Genomic DNA, 17,690 nt, shown 5'->3' with positions numbered 1-17,690 from the left:
GCAGCTTAGGAAAATCATTACAAAAGCAGCAGGGTAAAAAAGAGCTGTAAGTAGCATCTTACAATATATAATAATTATTGGTTGCAAGACTTCAGTCTTTCTAGATGTACAAATATACATTTAGTTAATTACAAATTAATAGACATTTATGTGCTGGAATCATAAAAGTAGTTTGGAACATCACTTTGCTTTCCCCCCCAAGTCCAAGAGCGTAAGAACCATGTAATTGTAGAAAGCTGGACTGTTACATGCAGTCAAGGAGAGGCAAGGGCAAGTACAAAAGTGCAGGAGAGACATTGATAAAATTGGAATGGTTGGAAGAAGACATGATTGTGACTTAGTCTGAGGGCAACCTGATTCAGACATCAAATGTTAGAAGTCATGAGCAGCTAATTGACTTATACCTGAACCTTACTTTTGCCTCAATTTAAATCTCAGCTGAAAAATGCTATGCCTATTACTAGCTCCAGTATGTAAGTAGGACTTCCAAAACAAAATAATATTTTTAACTTGCAGAACAATCTTCTTTATGTCACATAATAAGTCTTCTAATCAACAAAATTATGTGGATACCCCTGGGATATTCATTATGGGAGAGCTTTCTTTCCATAGTTTTAAAGCTTGAAATGACAACATACATCTACACTATTTTTTTTTATTTAATTAATTAGTGATTAAAAAAGGAAACATTGAAAAATATACTTTGATATCGCCAATTCACTAGGTTATGGCTAATTTGTAGAGTTTTATATTGTAGTATACTGAGCATGAATAACTTTGTCTCCATTTTAAACTGTGTGATTGCTGTCCACATGTCTGCTTAGAAACCTTGGATATAGATTGGGTAAATCTTTGGGATGCAGCAGTTTTATGCTTTAAGCTGACTGAAATTCAGCCAGCTGCTGTGCCAGATCCTCAGCAAGTTTAAATTGGCATATTTCAATTCACTCCAATGTAAACTGTATGAAGTTACATCACTGAATATCTGATTCACTGTTCCTAAGGTCTGTTGTCACAGAAACAGAGACTAGTGATAAATTAAAGATGAAATTTTAGGAGCTAGCTGTACCTTCTTTGAAGAATATCAAGTTGAAAGACATGGCATTATCCCCTGTGTCCCCAAAGTACTCATGCCAAAGAATAGAAATGCTTTATTATTGATTTTTTCCAAATATTTTTTTCCCCTGAATTTCCCATTCCTTCTGATTTTTACAGTTCTGAAAGATTTGTGGATTTGCACTAGGAAAAAAAAATTATAATATCTATTTTTGATAGTTAAATTGATCTTGAATCTCACTGTTATTAAGAAAATTCATTTTGTGAATTTTTTCTTGCAAAACTCAATAAAATAAGGCCCAGTTCTTTAATGCAGAGGCTCACTTTTATTCTTCTTCAATAGGAAGTTAAGTAATTTATGTGTAGGATGCATTGAAATGCATGTGAAAGTAGATTTTTGGCTTGTTCCATTTGGTTGGAAAAAATTATTTGTAGAATAATGGCTTCCTGAACTAGAAGGTTTTCAGAATTTGATTTTTCCTTTCATTTTTATTCCTTATCCACTTTTGTGGTCAGGAAAAAAGCAAGAAAGCCATGATACGTAAATTGCACAGTGTCTTGTAGTTTTCTGGAACAGTAATTTTGGCAAACTCATTTGAGAAAAAGCCTGCTTGAATATTTTTCATTGTGGTGAGTTCTTGATACAAGTTATCTCCAATTCCATTGAGAAGAAAGCTCTTCACCCTCTGTTGGAGGAAATGTTGAATAGTAATAAAGCAAGAAAAATCTCATCCAAATATGTTTACCATCAGAATTTGCAGTAGCTATTAGACATTTTAATAGACTGACCTGATTGCTATATTCAGAAATCTTAAGCAGAACAGCCTGATTTCTCTTTGTGGCTTCTTCAGCGTCAAGCTCCATGGCACTGTTACTTTCCAGAGCGAAGGGTTAAAATTGCCACTCTCTCCCAGTGACATAAACACAATACATTTGTTCTTTAATATTCATGTTTACATCATTTTTCATCCTTTTATGCATGCAAGCTCAGTCTTACCTTCCACTTTATAGCAGAAATCGGTCTATTTAGTTTGTGTGCTCTGTTGTGTGCTTTGTTCATTTTCCCCATAAACATTCCAGACTGTTGTGTTATACCAAGCTTTTTCTTCTCATTCTAATCCTTCTTATGACATATTTCATAAGCCCAGTGAATTGGTATTGAGTCAGGAGGAAGGCTAGGTAGAAAATACAAAATTCTATTTTCTTTAAAAATTTTATATTTTTGAAAATTACTTCAGTCTGCACAAAAAAATTCCCTGCTTATTTTTTCAGGATAAAATGCACACATGAGATATGAGACACGCGAATTAGAAGAGGGACTTGAGCTGTCAATTTAGATGTTTGTGGTGTAGAGAATCTTTCTGATGGGCCCATAAATATCTACTTGCTTATACAGATTGGAACAGCTTCAATGTTAGAGACTGACTAAAAGAGAAGCCAAGTTGGTAATCCAGTATTTTTAAGCCATTCCTATACCTCAGTCTGTGCACAACCTTGCAGCTGTTTGTTCTTTTCTACCACTGCCTTTTTTCAAACACCACCTCTGTTACCTTCTCCCACATCACAGCTAAAACTAGAACTGATATTCCATTTAGTGAAAACAGTGACTCAGGAGCAGGCAAAAAAGAAAGTGTCCAAGTGACTATAGATGTAAAACCCTTTGATGAACTCTCTTTGAACTCTCAGGTCAAAATCAAACCTAGAAATTTAATACAGGGTTGGATCTTAAGAAATCTTTTGGTTGTCTTTGTCTTTATGGAGGTAGATTTAAAATGGATTTTTAACCTTAAAAGTGATGTATTTGAAGCTTTATTCCTTCACCTGCAATTATATCCAGAGAGCTTACTTTTGGAAGAAGACTGGGGTTTTTTTAATAGAAAAACTGATGTGAAAGGTTTTGCCATGCATCTTTTCTACAGTAGAAAAGGATACTGGGTTTATAAAAATATCAGATAGATTTTGAAACATAGTATTTGGTGGATTTGAATACAATAACAACATAGTTAATGTTAGGAGGCTGAACAATACAAATGAATCATTGAAAGTAACAAGATAGCTATAAATTTATGAATTGCCAGTATTTTTTTTGCAATTATGTTAATGATTATAAAACATAATAGCTGATAAATTAGATTTTTAAGTTAACCACCAAATTTTCCTCACATTTTGCATTCAGATTTCTCATTGATTGCAGGTGGAACAATAGGTAACTAAATTCTTCCTGAATCTAACTATATGCATCCTTTCATGTTTCACAGCTGTATCCAAGTCTGTCTGTCTGTCTTTATCAGATACTGTGGCAGCAGAGCTGACCTTTCAGACAATATGTGTTCGTTAAGGAGGAAAAATGCCTTTAGTTTCTCTTTCTGTGCCAATGTCTTAGTCGCTGTAGCTGAGGCAATAGCATAACAGGATGAGGACTTTGTTGACACTCCCAGTAGTCTCAGTATCAGTGAGGTTTGGGTAGACGGACACAGCCTGTACCATTAGAGAAGCTGACAGCTTTCAACTATGTTACGTTTGTGCTCCGAAAACTGAGTAAATGAGCCTACAGGAGACTCTACACAGCTTTCACAGCTCAAACTGGCTTAAGTAACATTACTAAGAACCCAGATTTTCAAGGGAACGTTCTCCTCCTTTAGTGGAAATTCTATTGAAGCAGTTTTTGAGGATTTTCTGTCTCTCTCCAGTCCTTCTTGCTGCCAGCTGTTAATACCAACAGAGTAGCTCTATAGTAAGCTGGTACATGTCCGTACTAGAATTATGGATCATGCGTACTGTCCACGAACAGTAAGGCTGGCAGAAAGTGCTAGACCCCTAGTGCAAACATTACAGTCTTCAAGGCTTGTACAGTAGATCTGATACTTTTTATACTTTGGGCATGCCCAGGATTTCTGAGAAGAAACTTGAGAAATTGTTCAGTTGACACATACCTGTCTGGTAAATCCTGTGACTACTACCAGAAATTTGGCTATTTTGGAATCTTGCAAGTTGTAGGTCCCATGCAGAAATATGACAGCTCTATGTATGCGTACTTCTGAAGTCACAGTTTAAAGGGGAGAGACAGTCCATGTATTGCTAGAGATTTTTCAGACCCATATGTTGAGGTGTGACTGTCAATGTCATGTGACAAGTGATCACAGCTTGCCTTTTGCACAGTTGTATGTACAGAAGTCTGGAAACAGAAGCTGAAGTACACGGGCAGTTGGAAAATCCAACTGTGTCCTTTTCAGCTGATTTGCTCTAGAAAAGCAAGGAGTTAATCTAAAAAAGGACATGTAAGACGTAATATATTTCAACTACTAAATTGTTCAACCAACTGTTAACAATTTCAATCATGTCTGTATTTTTCTCTTAATTGCTGTTTATATTAGGTCTGTCCCCAGCTTTGACTCATGGACATTCTTTAAAAACCTCACAACAGATTTGGAATAGAATTTGGGATTTGTGCTGTGCAAAAATGAGACTTTCAAATTCTCTCATTCAACAATACTGCAGTTAAATTATAAGTATTAATAATATTTGGTACTTCCTATTTTGGGACAGATTTTTTTTTAAATCTGTAGTTTATTCTCTCAACTCTTTTATTTAGTTCCTTCAGAGAAGATCAAACACATAAAATTTTGACAGGTGAGATTCCTGAGCCTATTCTGGGCCTGTGGAGGTGCTGTAAAATGCTGCAGGAAGACTTTTACTGTGGCTGGGAATTAAAGCCATAAGGCTTTCCTCTAAGGAAGCATTTACAGGTCCTTTCATATTGTGTATGCAGGGTAGTCTGTAATAGGAGGGTTGAGGCAGACCTGGAGTTTCAGCACAGTGACCTTGTGCAAGCTTTAGGTGCTGTTGTGACCTGCCATCCAGTCTAACTTACTCAGACTCTCTAAGTTATGTCAGTCTGCCCTTCAGAAAATGTTTCCAGATCGTACTGAGAAAGCATGAAAGCAGCTCCAAGTCAATATAGCTGCCAGAACTCCTCTTTGAAATGCAGAACAGAAAATCAGTGTGTGTGTCCAGATGTTGGCCAGCTCAGTGCTATCAGTTTCCACATTAGTGCCTTTGACGCGTGTAAAGGTGGGTATATGTGAGGAGTTTGGCTGGGGGCATGGATGACAAAACAAAAAAAAGTACAAGTGAGTCTTGTGCAGAGTGTGTCATATTGCAGGGAAGAGGGCAGTCAGAACAAAGGATGACTAGGAATGCATTTTTAACAATATCAACAATTTTAATCTCTCAAAGAAAAGGACTCTGTCTTTGCAAATTTAATGAGTGGACTTTCTGAAAGGCTGGCTAACTTGATTTCAACTTTTAACGTAAGTGTATGTTGCACTCATATTAGTTCAGCAGCTCTAGGTTAGAAATGGGATTGACCAGGATAAAGTTGTTTGTCAAAAATATTAAAAAAAAAGCAGGCTACTTTTTGTTTATGCAGCTGGTAGAAAACAAAATACGCTGTAGCAATCAGGCATGTTCTTGCCAGTGACGGTTGTGTACACTTGCACAGCAAGAAATGCTTGTTGGAAAAGAAGCCCTCCATATACTTTCCAAGAATGGAAACTTAGAATAGAAAAGAACAGAATTGGTTCTAGAATAGGAGTAATTAGTTCTTAGAATAGAACTTATTTTATTGTCAAAGAACAGTAATATCAAAGAACATTTTTTTAATAGCAGAGGAGTAGGCATATGGAACAGCTTTTATCCCAGACCCCAGATCACATGTAGTTCTCTAGAAAAACATCACTCTGTCTGTTCGTGATGTGTATGTATGTAATATGGTGAATTTTATTATTTCTATTTTTCTTTTTAAAAATTAAAATATTACGATGATAACTTACTGGTTTGTTTCTCCATCTCAGGAAGGGCTGCCCCCAAACCAAGTATTTTCTTTAACAACATAATGCAAGACTATAATCACCATTGTTGGGTTTTGTTTTTTTGTTTTGTTTTTTTGTTTTGTTTTTTTCACCATATAGGACACCACCCTCTTCTTGCAGCAAAATGCAGAGAGACCCAGTAAAGGTAAGTGTGTTTGAAGTTTATATTCAGACTTCTACCATTCCCATATTGTTTCGCCTCAATGTTAATCCTCATGTACAAAAATCAACAGTCTTACTTGTTTATGGGTGTTGGTTTTATGGGAAAAGAACTGGTAATAGCATGTATAATTACATAAAGTAAAATCTTCAGATTGCTATTAAAAAAAATCCCTAATTTACAAGAATATTTTGAAAAAAATAACACTTCTCATAAGTTACTCGCCAGTAAATGGTACTGGATTTTGTACACAGAGCTCTTTTTCTAATCACTGTGAATTATACTTTTTTTTTTCCTGAATTAAAAGGCAAGAAAAAAACACAACTTCCATTTTAATAAATGTCACTTTTTTAACGTGTTTGAGATTAATATTTTAAAAGTATTCAAACTGAGCCATTTTTTCAAAATGAGTACTTCTTTGTACAAGTGAATGTTTTAAGGGTTTGGTCAGGAGAAGTTGGTAAGAGCCACCTTTTTAAAAGAAGTGACCAGAATTACTTGGTGCACAATGAACCTCTCCTAAAACTGACTTCTAGGAGACACCTTTCCTTTTAGCAGAGTTCTGAAAGTGATTCTCAGAGCAGAACAACATGTGAAATGTGAATATGATTCATGCTTTATTTACTCCCTGATTGATACATTTGACACTTGTTTTGTTTTTCAGCTCTTCAGTCCATGTAGAAGCCTGTGCAATGCACCTTAAGTATTTCTGAAGGCTGATTCTCATGGGGGGGAAAAGTTGGCATAGAATATGCCAATTTTTAAAACATTTTTAATTTTAATTTTTATTTTGTTCTCTGTAAAATATTTATGATCCCCTCTTTCAATAATTGAGAAATACAGCAAATATCCTCTCAGTTAAAGCATGTGCACACCATCCTAACTTCCACAGTAATTAAACCCAGTAATTTTACCTAAGATATTTAGATATTTTCACATTTTTTTAACATTATCTTCATTCTAGAAAAAAGTGCGACCTATTAACCATGTTTAGTAACCCCCAAATAGGGTAATACAAGGTAAAGTTATAAAGAGAGGGTGGCCAAAAAAAACCAACCAAAAAGTTGGGTCATACTAAAAGTATAATGAAGAGTGAGAATACATTTATGATTTTTAAATATCTTGAAGCAAAGGTAAATCATACTTCTGTAGAAGCTATACTAATAAGTAGTTTTTAAACAAATTTGGTAAACATGTTCAGTACAAGCAAAGGATATAATTTTGAGGTTATACTTTTAAGAACTGATAATGATTTCAAGTCCTATAGTGCTTGAATATCTTTTCCTATGGATTCTTATTTTTACTAATGTCATCACAGTAAAAAAAAGTAGCAAACCAAAAGAATCTCACTATATCAAAATGCTACAGGTTAATAGGCTGGATTTCCATTGAGGCATTCAGTAAAGAGCCACTGCTTGAAAAATTATGAGCATTTACCAAAAGCAATGAGAGCTTTTGGTAAAGTGTCTTCAAATGTGTCTTCTCACTTTCTTAAGAACGTTACTCTTTCTAATAATTTTGGGGGGTTCATGGAGTACAGTATTTTCTTACCATATAAACAGACAATTTTGGGATAAACTCTGCTAATCTGTGTTCATTTGCTACTCTTTCTTTTTTTTCCTGTTTTGGACTAATTATTCTAGTTTGTATGCTGTTGTGCTCTTAGTTATTGATCTGGTTTTATTTGTCTTCTATTTTCTGTTACAATGAATGTTTTGTTATTACTTCTGTACTTGAATGTTTTCCCTCATTCATCAAGTTATGTTTTTTCTCTTGGGCTTGATTGTAACATTAATCTTTGTTGCTTGAGCTCTAAGCAGCATAAAATTATTGATTTCAAATATGCTGTTCCCTTTTCTGAAGCGCTCTTCAGTGTTTAACTTTATAATAAGCTCATATTATATCCCTGTGTATTTGATTAGTATTTGCATTTGTTCAAGGAATTATTTATATGATAATTACTGACAATTATTTGCTGCAATTACCTTCCATATGTCAGTTTTAAAATACTATTTTATGCTGAACATCTCTTAAGATTTGCTTCAAATTATACATTATATCACCCAATGTTTGCAGTTTCTCGTAGCTGGAAATGGCACTTCTTGCATACAAGGTAAATGATAGCAGTTTGATTTACTTTTTTCTTATAATTGTATCAGGAAGCTCTGAACAGCAGTGTCTTTGGACTGCATAGATCAAAAAGAATAAAATATGTTTTTTGATGACATTCTAACAAGATTCTCGTTACTTCTTCAAAGAGAAGGGAACCCTCAGCACTGTTTTTGCTTTCCTTTAGCTGCACTGGAAGAGCTATCTTCCCTCTGACCCCAGCCTGCATACGTAATCAACCGAAAGGTTTATGTACTGACTTTTAAATAGGGTGTAGTGTTACCTTCTATTTGAAGACTGCAGAGATCTACTGACCCTATTGATCCTGAAGAAGGTCTATTGATAATATTGATATTCAGACTGAACAAAGAAGAGCAACATTGAGCCACAGCAATAGTTTTGCTCTGGTGACCCCTTCATCGTCCTCTCTGTGATATGCACATTTGTAAGCCGAGCACTGTGGTTATTTCACCGGAGGCCTAACCCCCATTTTAACTTAAATCTAAGAAAAAGCCTAGAGTTTATAGCTTTCAGGTAGTTTTCCCATAGTGTTAGGAAGAGAAAAAGGTCTTTGGTGCATTTCCTTACATTACATTTCTCTCAGTTCATGAAAAATCATTGCAAACTAATTTAGAGCTGCCTACATCTTATAAACGCATTAGTTATCCAGCACATCATTATGTGTGTTTCTGATCATGAAATATTACAAAGCACATTTAAATATAAATTATGTATTTTTCTAATTAGCTTTCTCATTTGTTATACCGTACTTGTTTGGATATTACTTCATCTTTTTCCTCAGCAAACATTCTGAATTAATAGCAGTTTATGTTTGAGCTGTTCTGTACTACTATCCTCAGCTGTTCCGAGCTATTCTCAAAACTACTTTTTGGGCCAAATGAAACATCTTCAATATTTATGTGAATCTCACAGAGTAAAGGCAGAGAAAGTGACATTACAACACAACTTAAAAATTTACTAAATGATTGCAAAATGTGTCTACATGACATTTCTGTGCTTATATTTTGGTATGAATCTGACAGTAGTTCTGAATTTCCTACAAGATAATTCATGTAATGTAGTTCAAATCTATTTCTGTTTACAAGTAGTTAGACTGATTTGTGTGAGTACCATCACAGGGGGTACTATCTAAGTACTAGAGGCAAGGATAGGTCTTTGTGTCCTCCACAATTCTGTGTATTTTTTATTTCCTATAGGTTGTAAAAATTTTATGATACTGCCCCATCAGCTCTTCAGTGAACAGGAGCTTTGGACAAGGGGTTATATTTTTCTTTATATACATGACTTTAAGTTTGCAGAATTCATATGTATGTTTACCTAACATGCTCATATTAAAGGTTCTAGTGCACAGTACAATATGTGATAGTATATTAGAATCATAGAATCATAGAACGGTTTGGGTTGGAAGGGACCTCAAAGACCATCTAGTTCCAACCCCCCTGCTGTGGGCAGGGACACCCTCCACTAGACCAGGTTGCCCAAGGCCTCATCCAACCCGGCCTTGAACACTTCCAGGGATGGGGCATCCACAACCTCTCTGGGCAACCTGTTCCAGTGCCTCATAAAGACACAATAAAGAATTTCTTCCCAATATCTAATCTAAATCTACCCTCCCTCATTTTAAGGCCATTACCTCTTATCCTATCACTCCATGCCCTTGTAAACAGTCCCTCTCCAGCTTTTCTGTAGGCCCCCTTCAGGTACCGGAAGGTGGTGATAAAGTCTCCCCAGAGCCGTCTCTTCTGCAGGCTGAACAATCCCAACTCTCTCAGCCTGTCCTCACAGGAGAGGTGCTCCAGCCCTCTGATCGGCTTCGTGGCCCTCCTCTGGACTCGCTCCAACAGCTCCATGTCTCTCTTGTACTGGGGTCCCCAGAGCTGGACACAGTACTCCAGGTGGGGTCTCCTGAGACTGGAGTAGAGGGGCAGGATCACCTCCCTCGACCTGCTGGTCACACCTCTTTTGATGCAGCCCAGGACATGGTTGGCTTTCTGGGCTGCAAGCGCACACTGCCGGCTCATGTTGAGCTTCTCATCAATCAACACCCCCAAGTCCTTCTCCTCAGGGCTGCTCTCAATCCATTGAGGCAGAATAGTTAAGCAGTTGCAGATGTAAGCAACAGATATTTATACAGAGTTGTTTCAGTCACCTTTTGGCCATTTTAGGTTAGTGGATTAGTTTTTATTTTTGAAGTCTGAGATATATGAAAAATATCCTGGTAATTTTAGGGTAGTTTTTCAATATAAGAATGATACTACTTTAATGAGCATATTGTCACTGTATTGACTCTGTGTGTCTTCTTATCTCTGCAGAAGAATTACATGAGAATGTCAGTTTTGAGGCAAAACGAATGTCAGAAACAGCTGATACTGGAATGAACAGCCAGACAAGGGATAAATCAAAGGAGGAAATCAAGTCAGAAAGGACTTCTGTTTCCAGGGAAACCTGGATTAGCTTTGAAGACTTCTGTGTTTGTTTCCAGTAAGGAACTGAGTTTTTGAAATTTATTCCATAAAATATACAGTAAATAATGGTAAAATGTGAAACGTGACTATATAAAAACTGTATCTTCTCAACATATCTTCTTTGTATAACTATCCTGCCTTTTAGGCAGCCCCAAGGCTTCTCTTTCAGACAAGACTTACTGTCCCTGTTGGCAGTGAGTCTGTAGGGGTAGCCCCACGCTGTGTCTTAGATATGTCCTTCAGAGTACAGCAGATAATTACAACCACCAGCTTCATAAAGCATGTCAGACTGAAATGTGAGTGGAAGATGGTAAGTCATGGAGCATGCAACCATTATGGTGCTCACATGCCTGACCCATCAGCCACTGCACAGACACAGTCTGCATCTGAACAACACAATTCTAAGGCAAAAAAAAAGTTGTTGAAATCTTCTGTTGCCATCAGCATAACTCAGCTTGGTCAACTAGGTGCTTTCTTTCGCTCCCTTTTCAATATAATTCCAATGCATTTGTACCTCTGCAAACATAAAAAAGCTAGTGTAATTGTAGTGTAATATCTTTAGCTTCTGTCTTTCAGGTTTAAGAAGCCTGGTACAATATAGATCCTTTAGAGAATCTGACATTGCTGAAGGGAGTAATTTTATCAGAGAAATTCACCTAGGTTTTTTTATTTGAATTTGTAACTGAGACTTCTTTGTGAAGCTTTTATTTTCATAAATTGATGTTTTCTTGGGCAGATAATAAACTCTGCTTCTTCTCTGAGGCAGAATGTATAACTTTTATACCAGCAGCACTACAGGAACTTTAGGAATCATAGAACTGTTTCGGTTGGAAAAGACCTTTAAGGTCATCAAGTCCAACTGATAACCTAGCACTGCCAAGTCCACCACTAAACTGTGTCCCAAACTGCCATGTCTACATGTCTTTTAAATACCTCCAGGGATGGTGACTCAACCAGTTCCCTGAGCAGCCTGTTCCAACGCTTGATAACCCTTTCAGTGAAGAACTTTTTCCTAATATCCAATCTAAACCTCCCCTGACACAACTTGAGGTCATTTCCTCTTGTCCTATTGCTTGTTACTTGGGAGAAGAGACCAACACCTACCTGGCTACAACCTCCTTTCAGGTAGTTGTAGGGAGCGATAAGGTCTCCCCTCAGCCTCCTTTTCTCCAGGCTAAACAACCCCAGGTCCCTCAGCCGCTCCTCACAGGACTCGTCACCAGCTTCGTTGCCCTTTGGACGTGCTCCAGCACGTCAATGTCTTTCTGTAGTGAGAGGTCCAAAACTGAACACAGTACTCAAGGTGCGGCCTCACCAGTGCTGAGTACAGGGAGACGATCACTTCCCTAGTGCTGCTGGCCACACTATTCCTGATACAAGGCAGGATGCTGTTGGCCGCATTGGCCACCAGGGCACCCTGCTGGCTCATATTCAGCCGGCTGTTGCCCAGCACCCCCAGGTCCTTTTCCACCAGGCGGCTTTCCAGCTACCCTTTCCCAGGCCTGTGGCGCTGCCTGGGGTTGTTGTGACCCAAGTGCAGGACCCAGCGCTTAGCTTTGTTGAACCTCATACAATTGTCCTCGGCCCATCGATCCAGCCTGTCCAGATCCCTCTGCAGAGCCTTCCTACCCTCAAGCAGATCAATACTCCCACACAACCTGGTGTCATCTTCAAACTGACTGAGGGTGCACTTGGTCCCCTTGTCCAGATCATTGATAAGGGTATTAAATGGAACCGGTCCCAGTACTGAGCCCTGGGGGTCACTTTAGACCTTGTTAAGGTTTGCCTGACTAATTTTAGGGAGCCCAGGTCCAGGAATATAGGGTCTTAAAAAAAAAAAAAGTATCACAAGCAAAGTAATTTCCTTTCAAAGTCTCGCTCATAGTGTGATACAGAGAGAATGTAAAATATGAACTTTTTAACTTGTTACCCAAACGTTAAAGTACTCTTGACCTTTTGTAGACCACTGTAATATTAAGTAATATATAGAGCATTTGTCAGTTTCTTATTCCTGTCTCTAAACGGGTGAGAGTTTACTTGTTTGCACAGTGAACTGATAAAGTAGCTGTTAACAAAGCATCTTGATTGACCTTTGAAGAATTTATCACTCAGAAGAAATTAGGCACCTAAGATTTTGAACAGTCAGTTCTGTTGAGAGCATTTCCTTATCTGACATGCCTATATCTCAGATACAGTGAAAACAAGACGAATGTTCAGAGTTCATATTAACTTTGAGAAATGAGGAAAATTTTAGTCATTGTAGGATTTGTTATGTCAGCAATGGATCCCTGAGAAGTTTCTGAGTAATCAAAGCATTTATTTTATGTTTACATTTACTTCACATGTGATTCCATCCTCAATTAAAGTTGAAGTCCTTTGTGTTGCCCTTGGTTAAATCAAGGTCAGAAAAAATTATCAGGAGCTAAGTAGCTTTCTGAAGGTATGCAAACACCACAGAATTGAAAAAGCATATTATTAAACTCTACAGAATAGCTCTTCCTTACAGTGATACTTTATAGATAACATTATGACAGTAATTTTCAGGTAGGCATGGAAGTTTTAGAGTAGTATTAGATTATTACCATTTGTAGATTCAAATTGGACAAATTAGCAGCCTGACCTCCAATGGAAAACTGTAGAAGTGCTGCAAAGATAGAAATTAATGTCAGCTGCTTTCTTTGGAGATGAATTGTATTGACCTTTTATGAAACTAAAAATGTTGAATTGTTTTTGAGAAATAGCCGGAAGTCTGATTTATGAAAGTAAAATTAGTAACTTATGCTATGAAATAGACATTTACGTGAAATATATAATTCATACTAAGATTATTTTTCTGTATGTATTTTTATTTTATTTTCTCTCTAGGAACCTCTATGTTTTCCACAAGCCACATACATATGCTTATAACTATCAGAAGACGGATTTTAAGGTATATGACTGTATTGAGTTTTTATGTGCTTTTTTATCTTTGTCAAAGTCTTACATAATTACATAATACATATATCCTAAATGATATTGGTAGATCACATAGAACTGCTATTACTGAAAATATAATAATGCATTAAGATTACTATAATCAGTACAAAGATAATGTTTGTTAGCAAATATCCAGAAGTATTTAACTGTGTTTAAGACAAGAAAAAAATGTTATGGAATGTTATTGCACAAATAATAATAACAATAATAATAATAACAACAACAATAATAGTATGTAAATCATGCAAGTGGGTAGTGAGAGTTTATATTACAGTGAATCAGATCTCCAGCCTCTCTTTATCTTGATTTAAATCTACCTTATAACAATTTAGAGACTAAATTAAATTTAATTATGATTCAGCTGTAGAATCTGCCCTTCGATTCTCCTTCATCTTCACCTGTCATCTAAAACCCAAATCAGGAGTCTGCATAGCCTAGCCCTCCATTTTCTCTTTACATGCTAAGTTTTGTAGCAATTTACAAGATTCTGTTGCAGGGATTAGAAACACCCCTCAGTTACACTGAAATTACAGTATTTCTTTAAACCTGCCATTAGTTCATATCATCAGAAGGTTATTCAACATGCTTGAATATCCTGTTCCAGCTCTAGTTTTATACTGTAACTGAAATGTAATTATAGAGTACTGAAATGTAAACTCCAGACGTGAACTTTGTGTAAAATCCTATACTGAGAAAGTTAACTACATGGATTATGCTTCATAATTGTAGTGTAACTGAAATTTCACACCTCTCTGTATTTGTCATCACATCACAAGAAATTTTCCCAATCACTGCACGATATACTTTCACAAACCATAATCAGCATCAAGACTATGTAAGTCTGTGTGCTATTGCGCCCAAAACCTTTTTGCTGTAAAACCATTCTATTTATTTTTTTTTTTTTTTACATTGATGCATATGAGGTGTTTACACTATTAGGTAAATTCTATATCAGACTTATAAAAGAACATTTTTATATTATGCTGTGAAAATAATAGTAGTAGTATTCCAGGATCAAATACAAAAAATGTATTGATATGACTTTGGAGAATGTAGGAAGACATGTATTAAAACAGTTCTGAAGCAAAGACGCTCATTCACCATCAGATTTTGAAGAATTTCTAGGAACAGTAGAATCATTCTACAGTTTTCTAATATTGGCATAGGAATTATGTATTAAATTTGAGAGTGAAAAATGCTGCCTCCATATATTTTTGTAGAAAAAACCCAGGCAGAATCAGTCATGTGTTACAAATTAAAAGAGTGCTTATGTCTTTCAAGCTTACTGTAATTAATTAGAGTCAGAAAGTTGCAGCACAAACCAAAATTTTTGCTCTTGCATTGAATGTTGTTTGGCAAGTAGAACTACTAAATTAAGGTACATGTGAAGAATATCATATAAAAGTAGATATATTCTCATTCAAGAAACTTTTCTGTTTCGTTTTATCTCTTAACTGAAAATTATGGCTTATACATGCAGCATGAGGCTCTGGGCTTAAATGACGTCTGAAATTTGGAAGTAGTGTCAGTTAGTTACTTACTTCCCATAATATATCTAGGGTCACAATATCCGAAATCTTAGTCATACTATGGATAGGCCCAGGCAGACAGCATTCAATGAAAATGGAAGATGAACAAATGTCCATTTTTCTATGCAGTCTACTGATGACCGAGTCTTCTATTATTTACTTGTGGACAGTCTGATGCCAATTGAAATCCTGGTTAGCTTTTCTGCATTAGTACGCTGGGATGATACTGGAGGTAAGGCCAACACAAAAAAGTGCATGTTGATGTTGTGTTTTCCTGTTCTTGAGTATGTGTGTGTGCTGTTGTGTTTGTCTGTGGTGTATTTTGGCACAGTTTGAGAGTTTAGCATTAAATAGTCAAATTGATTCTAGGAAATACACTAATATTCAAGCAATACTTTCTTGTTATTTCATATTGATGATGAATATTTTCTTGAAAGGATCCCTCCCTTTACTGTTTATTATGATTTGCTGCAAGCTTTTCATCAATATATTTCTGGTATGGATTTCCTTGCGTTTCTTAGGGTTTCTTTTTCTACAAATTCCATTCTTGCAAGCTGCTTTATGCCTTAGCTGATAAAAATGCAGTAAAATCAGCAATATGACCAAAGTTTATTTTTGAAGTGATTTTTAAACTGGTGCACAGTAAGCTCTTAAGTATATTTACAGCTGGCTTATTTCAAGATCCAACTACTTGGTTGGTTTAAATAAAAATCACTTGTATTTTATGAAAATTATAGAATGGCATGCAGAAAAGCTAATGCATGTTATGACAGTCGGCTTAAGGTAATCAGACATTTAAACATTGGCTATGGACATAATTTTAGTGCATACAGAGTAGAGTAGATAGAACCAAAATAAAGCTTAAAGAAACCCAAACTGACCATCCCATACGTCCAGTTAAAAAAATTAATCCATGATATAAATATAAGCTTTGTATGGCTGTTTGCTTCCTTTGCATGTGGACAGAATGGATTTTTTATGGAGTTTTAGAGCAGCCTTAAGTGACTTGGAAGATGTCTGATTTATGCATCCTCCTAACACATTCTTTTAACCATTATTTTCTAGTAAATAGTACAAATAAGCTATATTCTGTGCCATCTATGGATTTTAAATGACTGGCTCTTTTCTCTGAGTTATCAAAGCCTAAATTTAGACTTCAATGACGGTGAAGTTGCTACAGATTCTGCATAAGTGTATTTGTCTTAATTTTACTGTTATTCCCCTCCCCCTCAATTGCGTGGGGGGTTTTTGTTTGTTTGTTTGTTTGTTTTCTTCTTTCTTAATCTAGGTACTAAACAAGAATGTTCTAGTATTTCAAAGGGTGTGCTGATAGTTGAACATTTCTCTTGGAAATATGTGACTCCTGGAGAACTTGTGTTAAAGATGCATACATCTGCAACCAAAGCTACTGTGTTAAATCTTCCCGTTGGGTATGTATGAGGCTTCATTTCAGTCCTAACACTTTAGTCTTAAGGCTTGAGATGATCTTTTACTTTACACAGTAACTAAGAGTTTATTTCCTAAAACATAAGTTTTTGGAATATCAAACTGGTTGATAGCTAGGATTTAGTAAGAGTGCAAAATTGCTATGAATTTAAAATAATTACCAAAACCTTTATAAACATTTTGAATTCTTTACTCTTATTTAAGAGCATTTGGCAAGAAAAATCACACTGACTTGCTAAAAAATAAACTAGAATACAAGTTCCTACTTCAAAGTGCTTCTAAGTAGAATGATTTTGAGATGTTTCCTGGACTATCAACAAAAATTAAAGAATTAGGATTTTTAGTGGAACTGTAAAAGCACGATGATACCATAGGAGGTTTCATAGGTTTTCTTGAAACAAGATTTATGAAACATGACAGGAGAAATTCTGAGGTTATTCACAAAGCCTTGCGTATCTTACTTAGCATTCACATAGTACTTAATATGATTTATTTCTCTTTGCATGTATCTCTAGATATTCAATGTAGAGCATTGAATGACTGTTTAAATAAAGAAATAGATAAAAGACAAGAGCCTTTGATATTTTCTAGTTTCTGAAAATGCTTCCAGTGAAACAAGGAAGATGACATCTTCATTTCTTGCCATAAGCATAAAGTTGCTGACTAATTCATTGAGGCCTTCCAAAAATAGAGAATCACCTGTTTTATCTCAAAGAGATGAGACAAAATATATTTTTAAAAAAACAAATAAGGTTTCAAATAAATAGGCATAGAAAGAAAATACCACAATACTAGCACATTGATATTAAATCAAAGATCTTTAACAGTGCTCTCCATGTGTTTCCATTCAGACTAAAAATGGAAAAGTTGTGATTGTGTTTATAGGTTAGTTCTGCCACCACATGTATTTAATTAGTGCAGCTTCCAAAAGTTGCATATCTCTGTCCTGTAGGGAAGCCAAAAACTTATATCTTTTTGCACCTGAAAATTTTAAAACTACCAGAGATATAGGCAGCTCAAATTGATAAGCTTCTCACCTTTGATTCTCTCTACTCCA

At 35.9% G+C, this 17,690-nt stretch overlaps 1 protein-coding gene across 1 annotated transcript in view; it reads left to right on the top strand.

Moving 5' to 3' along the window:
• The window catches only part of ADGB (androglobin), a 119,726-nt gene that overhangs the window by 50,296 nt on the left and 51,740 nt on the right, over positions 1-17,690 (top strand). Inside the window, exons 14-18 of the mRNA XM_054821163.1 lie at positions 6,027-6,072; positions 10,530-10,698; positions 13,548-13,611; positions 15,317-15,419; positions 16,476-16,617. Coding sequence (XP_054677138.1) covers positions 6,027-6,072; positions 10,530-10,698; positions 13,548-13,611; positions 15,317-15,419; positions 16,476-16,617 — 524 coding nt within the window. The remainder of the gene's footprint in view (positions 1-6,026; positions 6,073-10,529; positions 10,699-13,547; positions 13,612-15,316; positions 15,420-16,475; positions 16,618-17,690) is intronic.

The sequence above is a fragment of the Grus americana genome, chromosome 3 (genome assembly GCF_028858705.1).
Source record: "Grus americana isolate bGruAme1 chromosome 3, bGruAme1.mat, whole genome shotgun sequence".
NCBI lineage: Eukaryota > Metazoa > Chordata > Aves > Gruiformes > Gruidae > Grus > Grus americana.
Note: the sequence above shows the minus strand (reverse complement) of the source record. Positions and strands in the feature narration are given on the sequence as shown.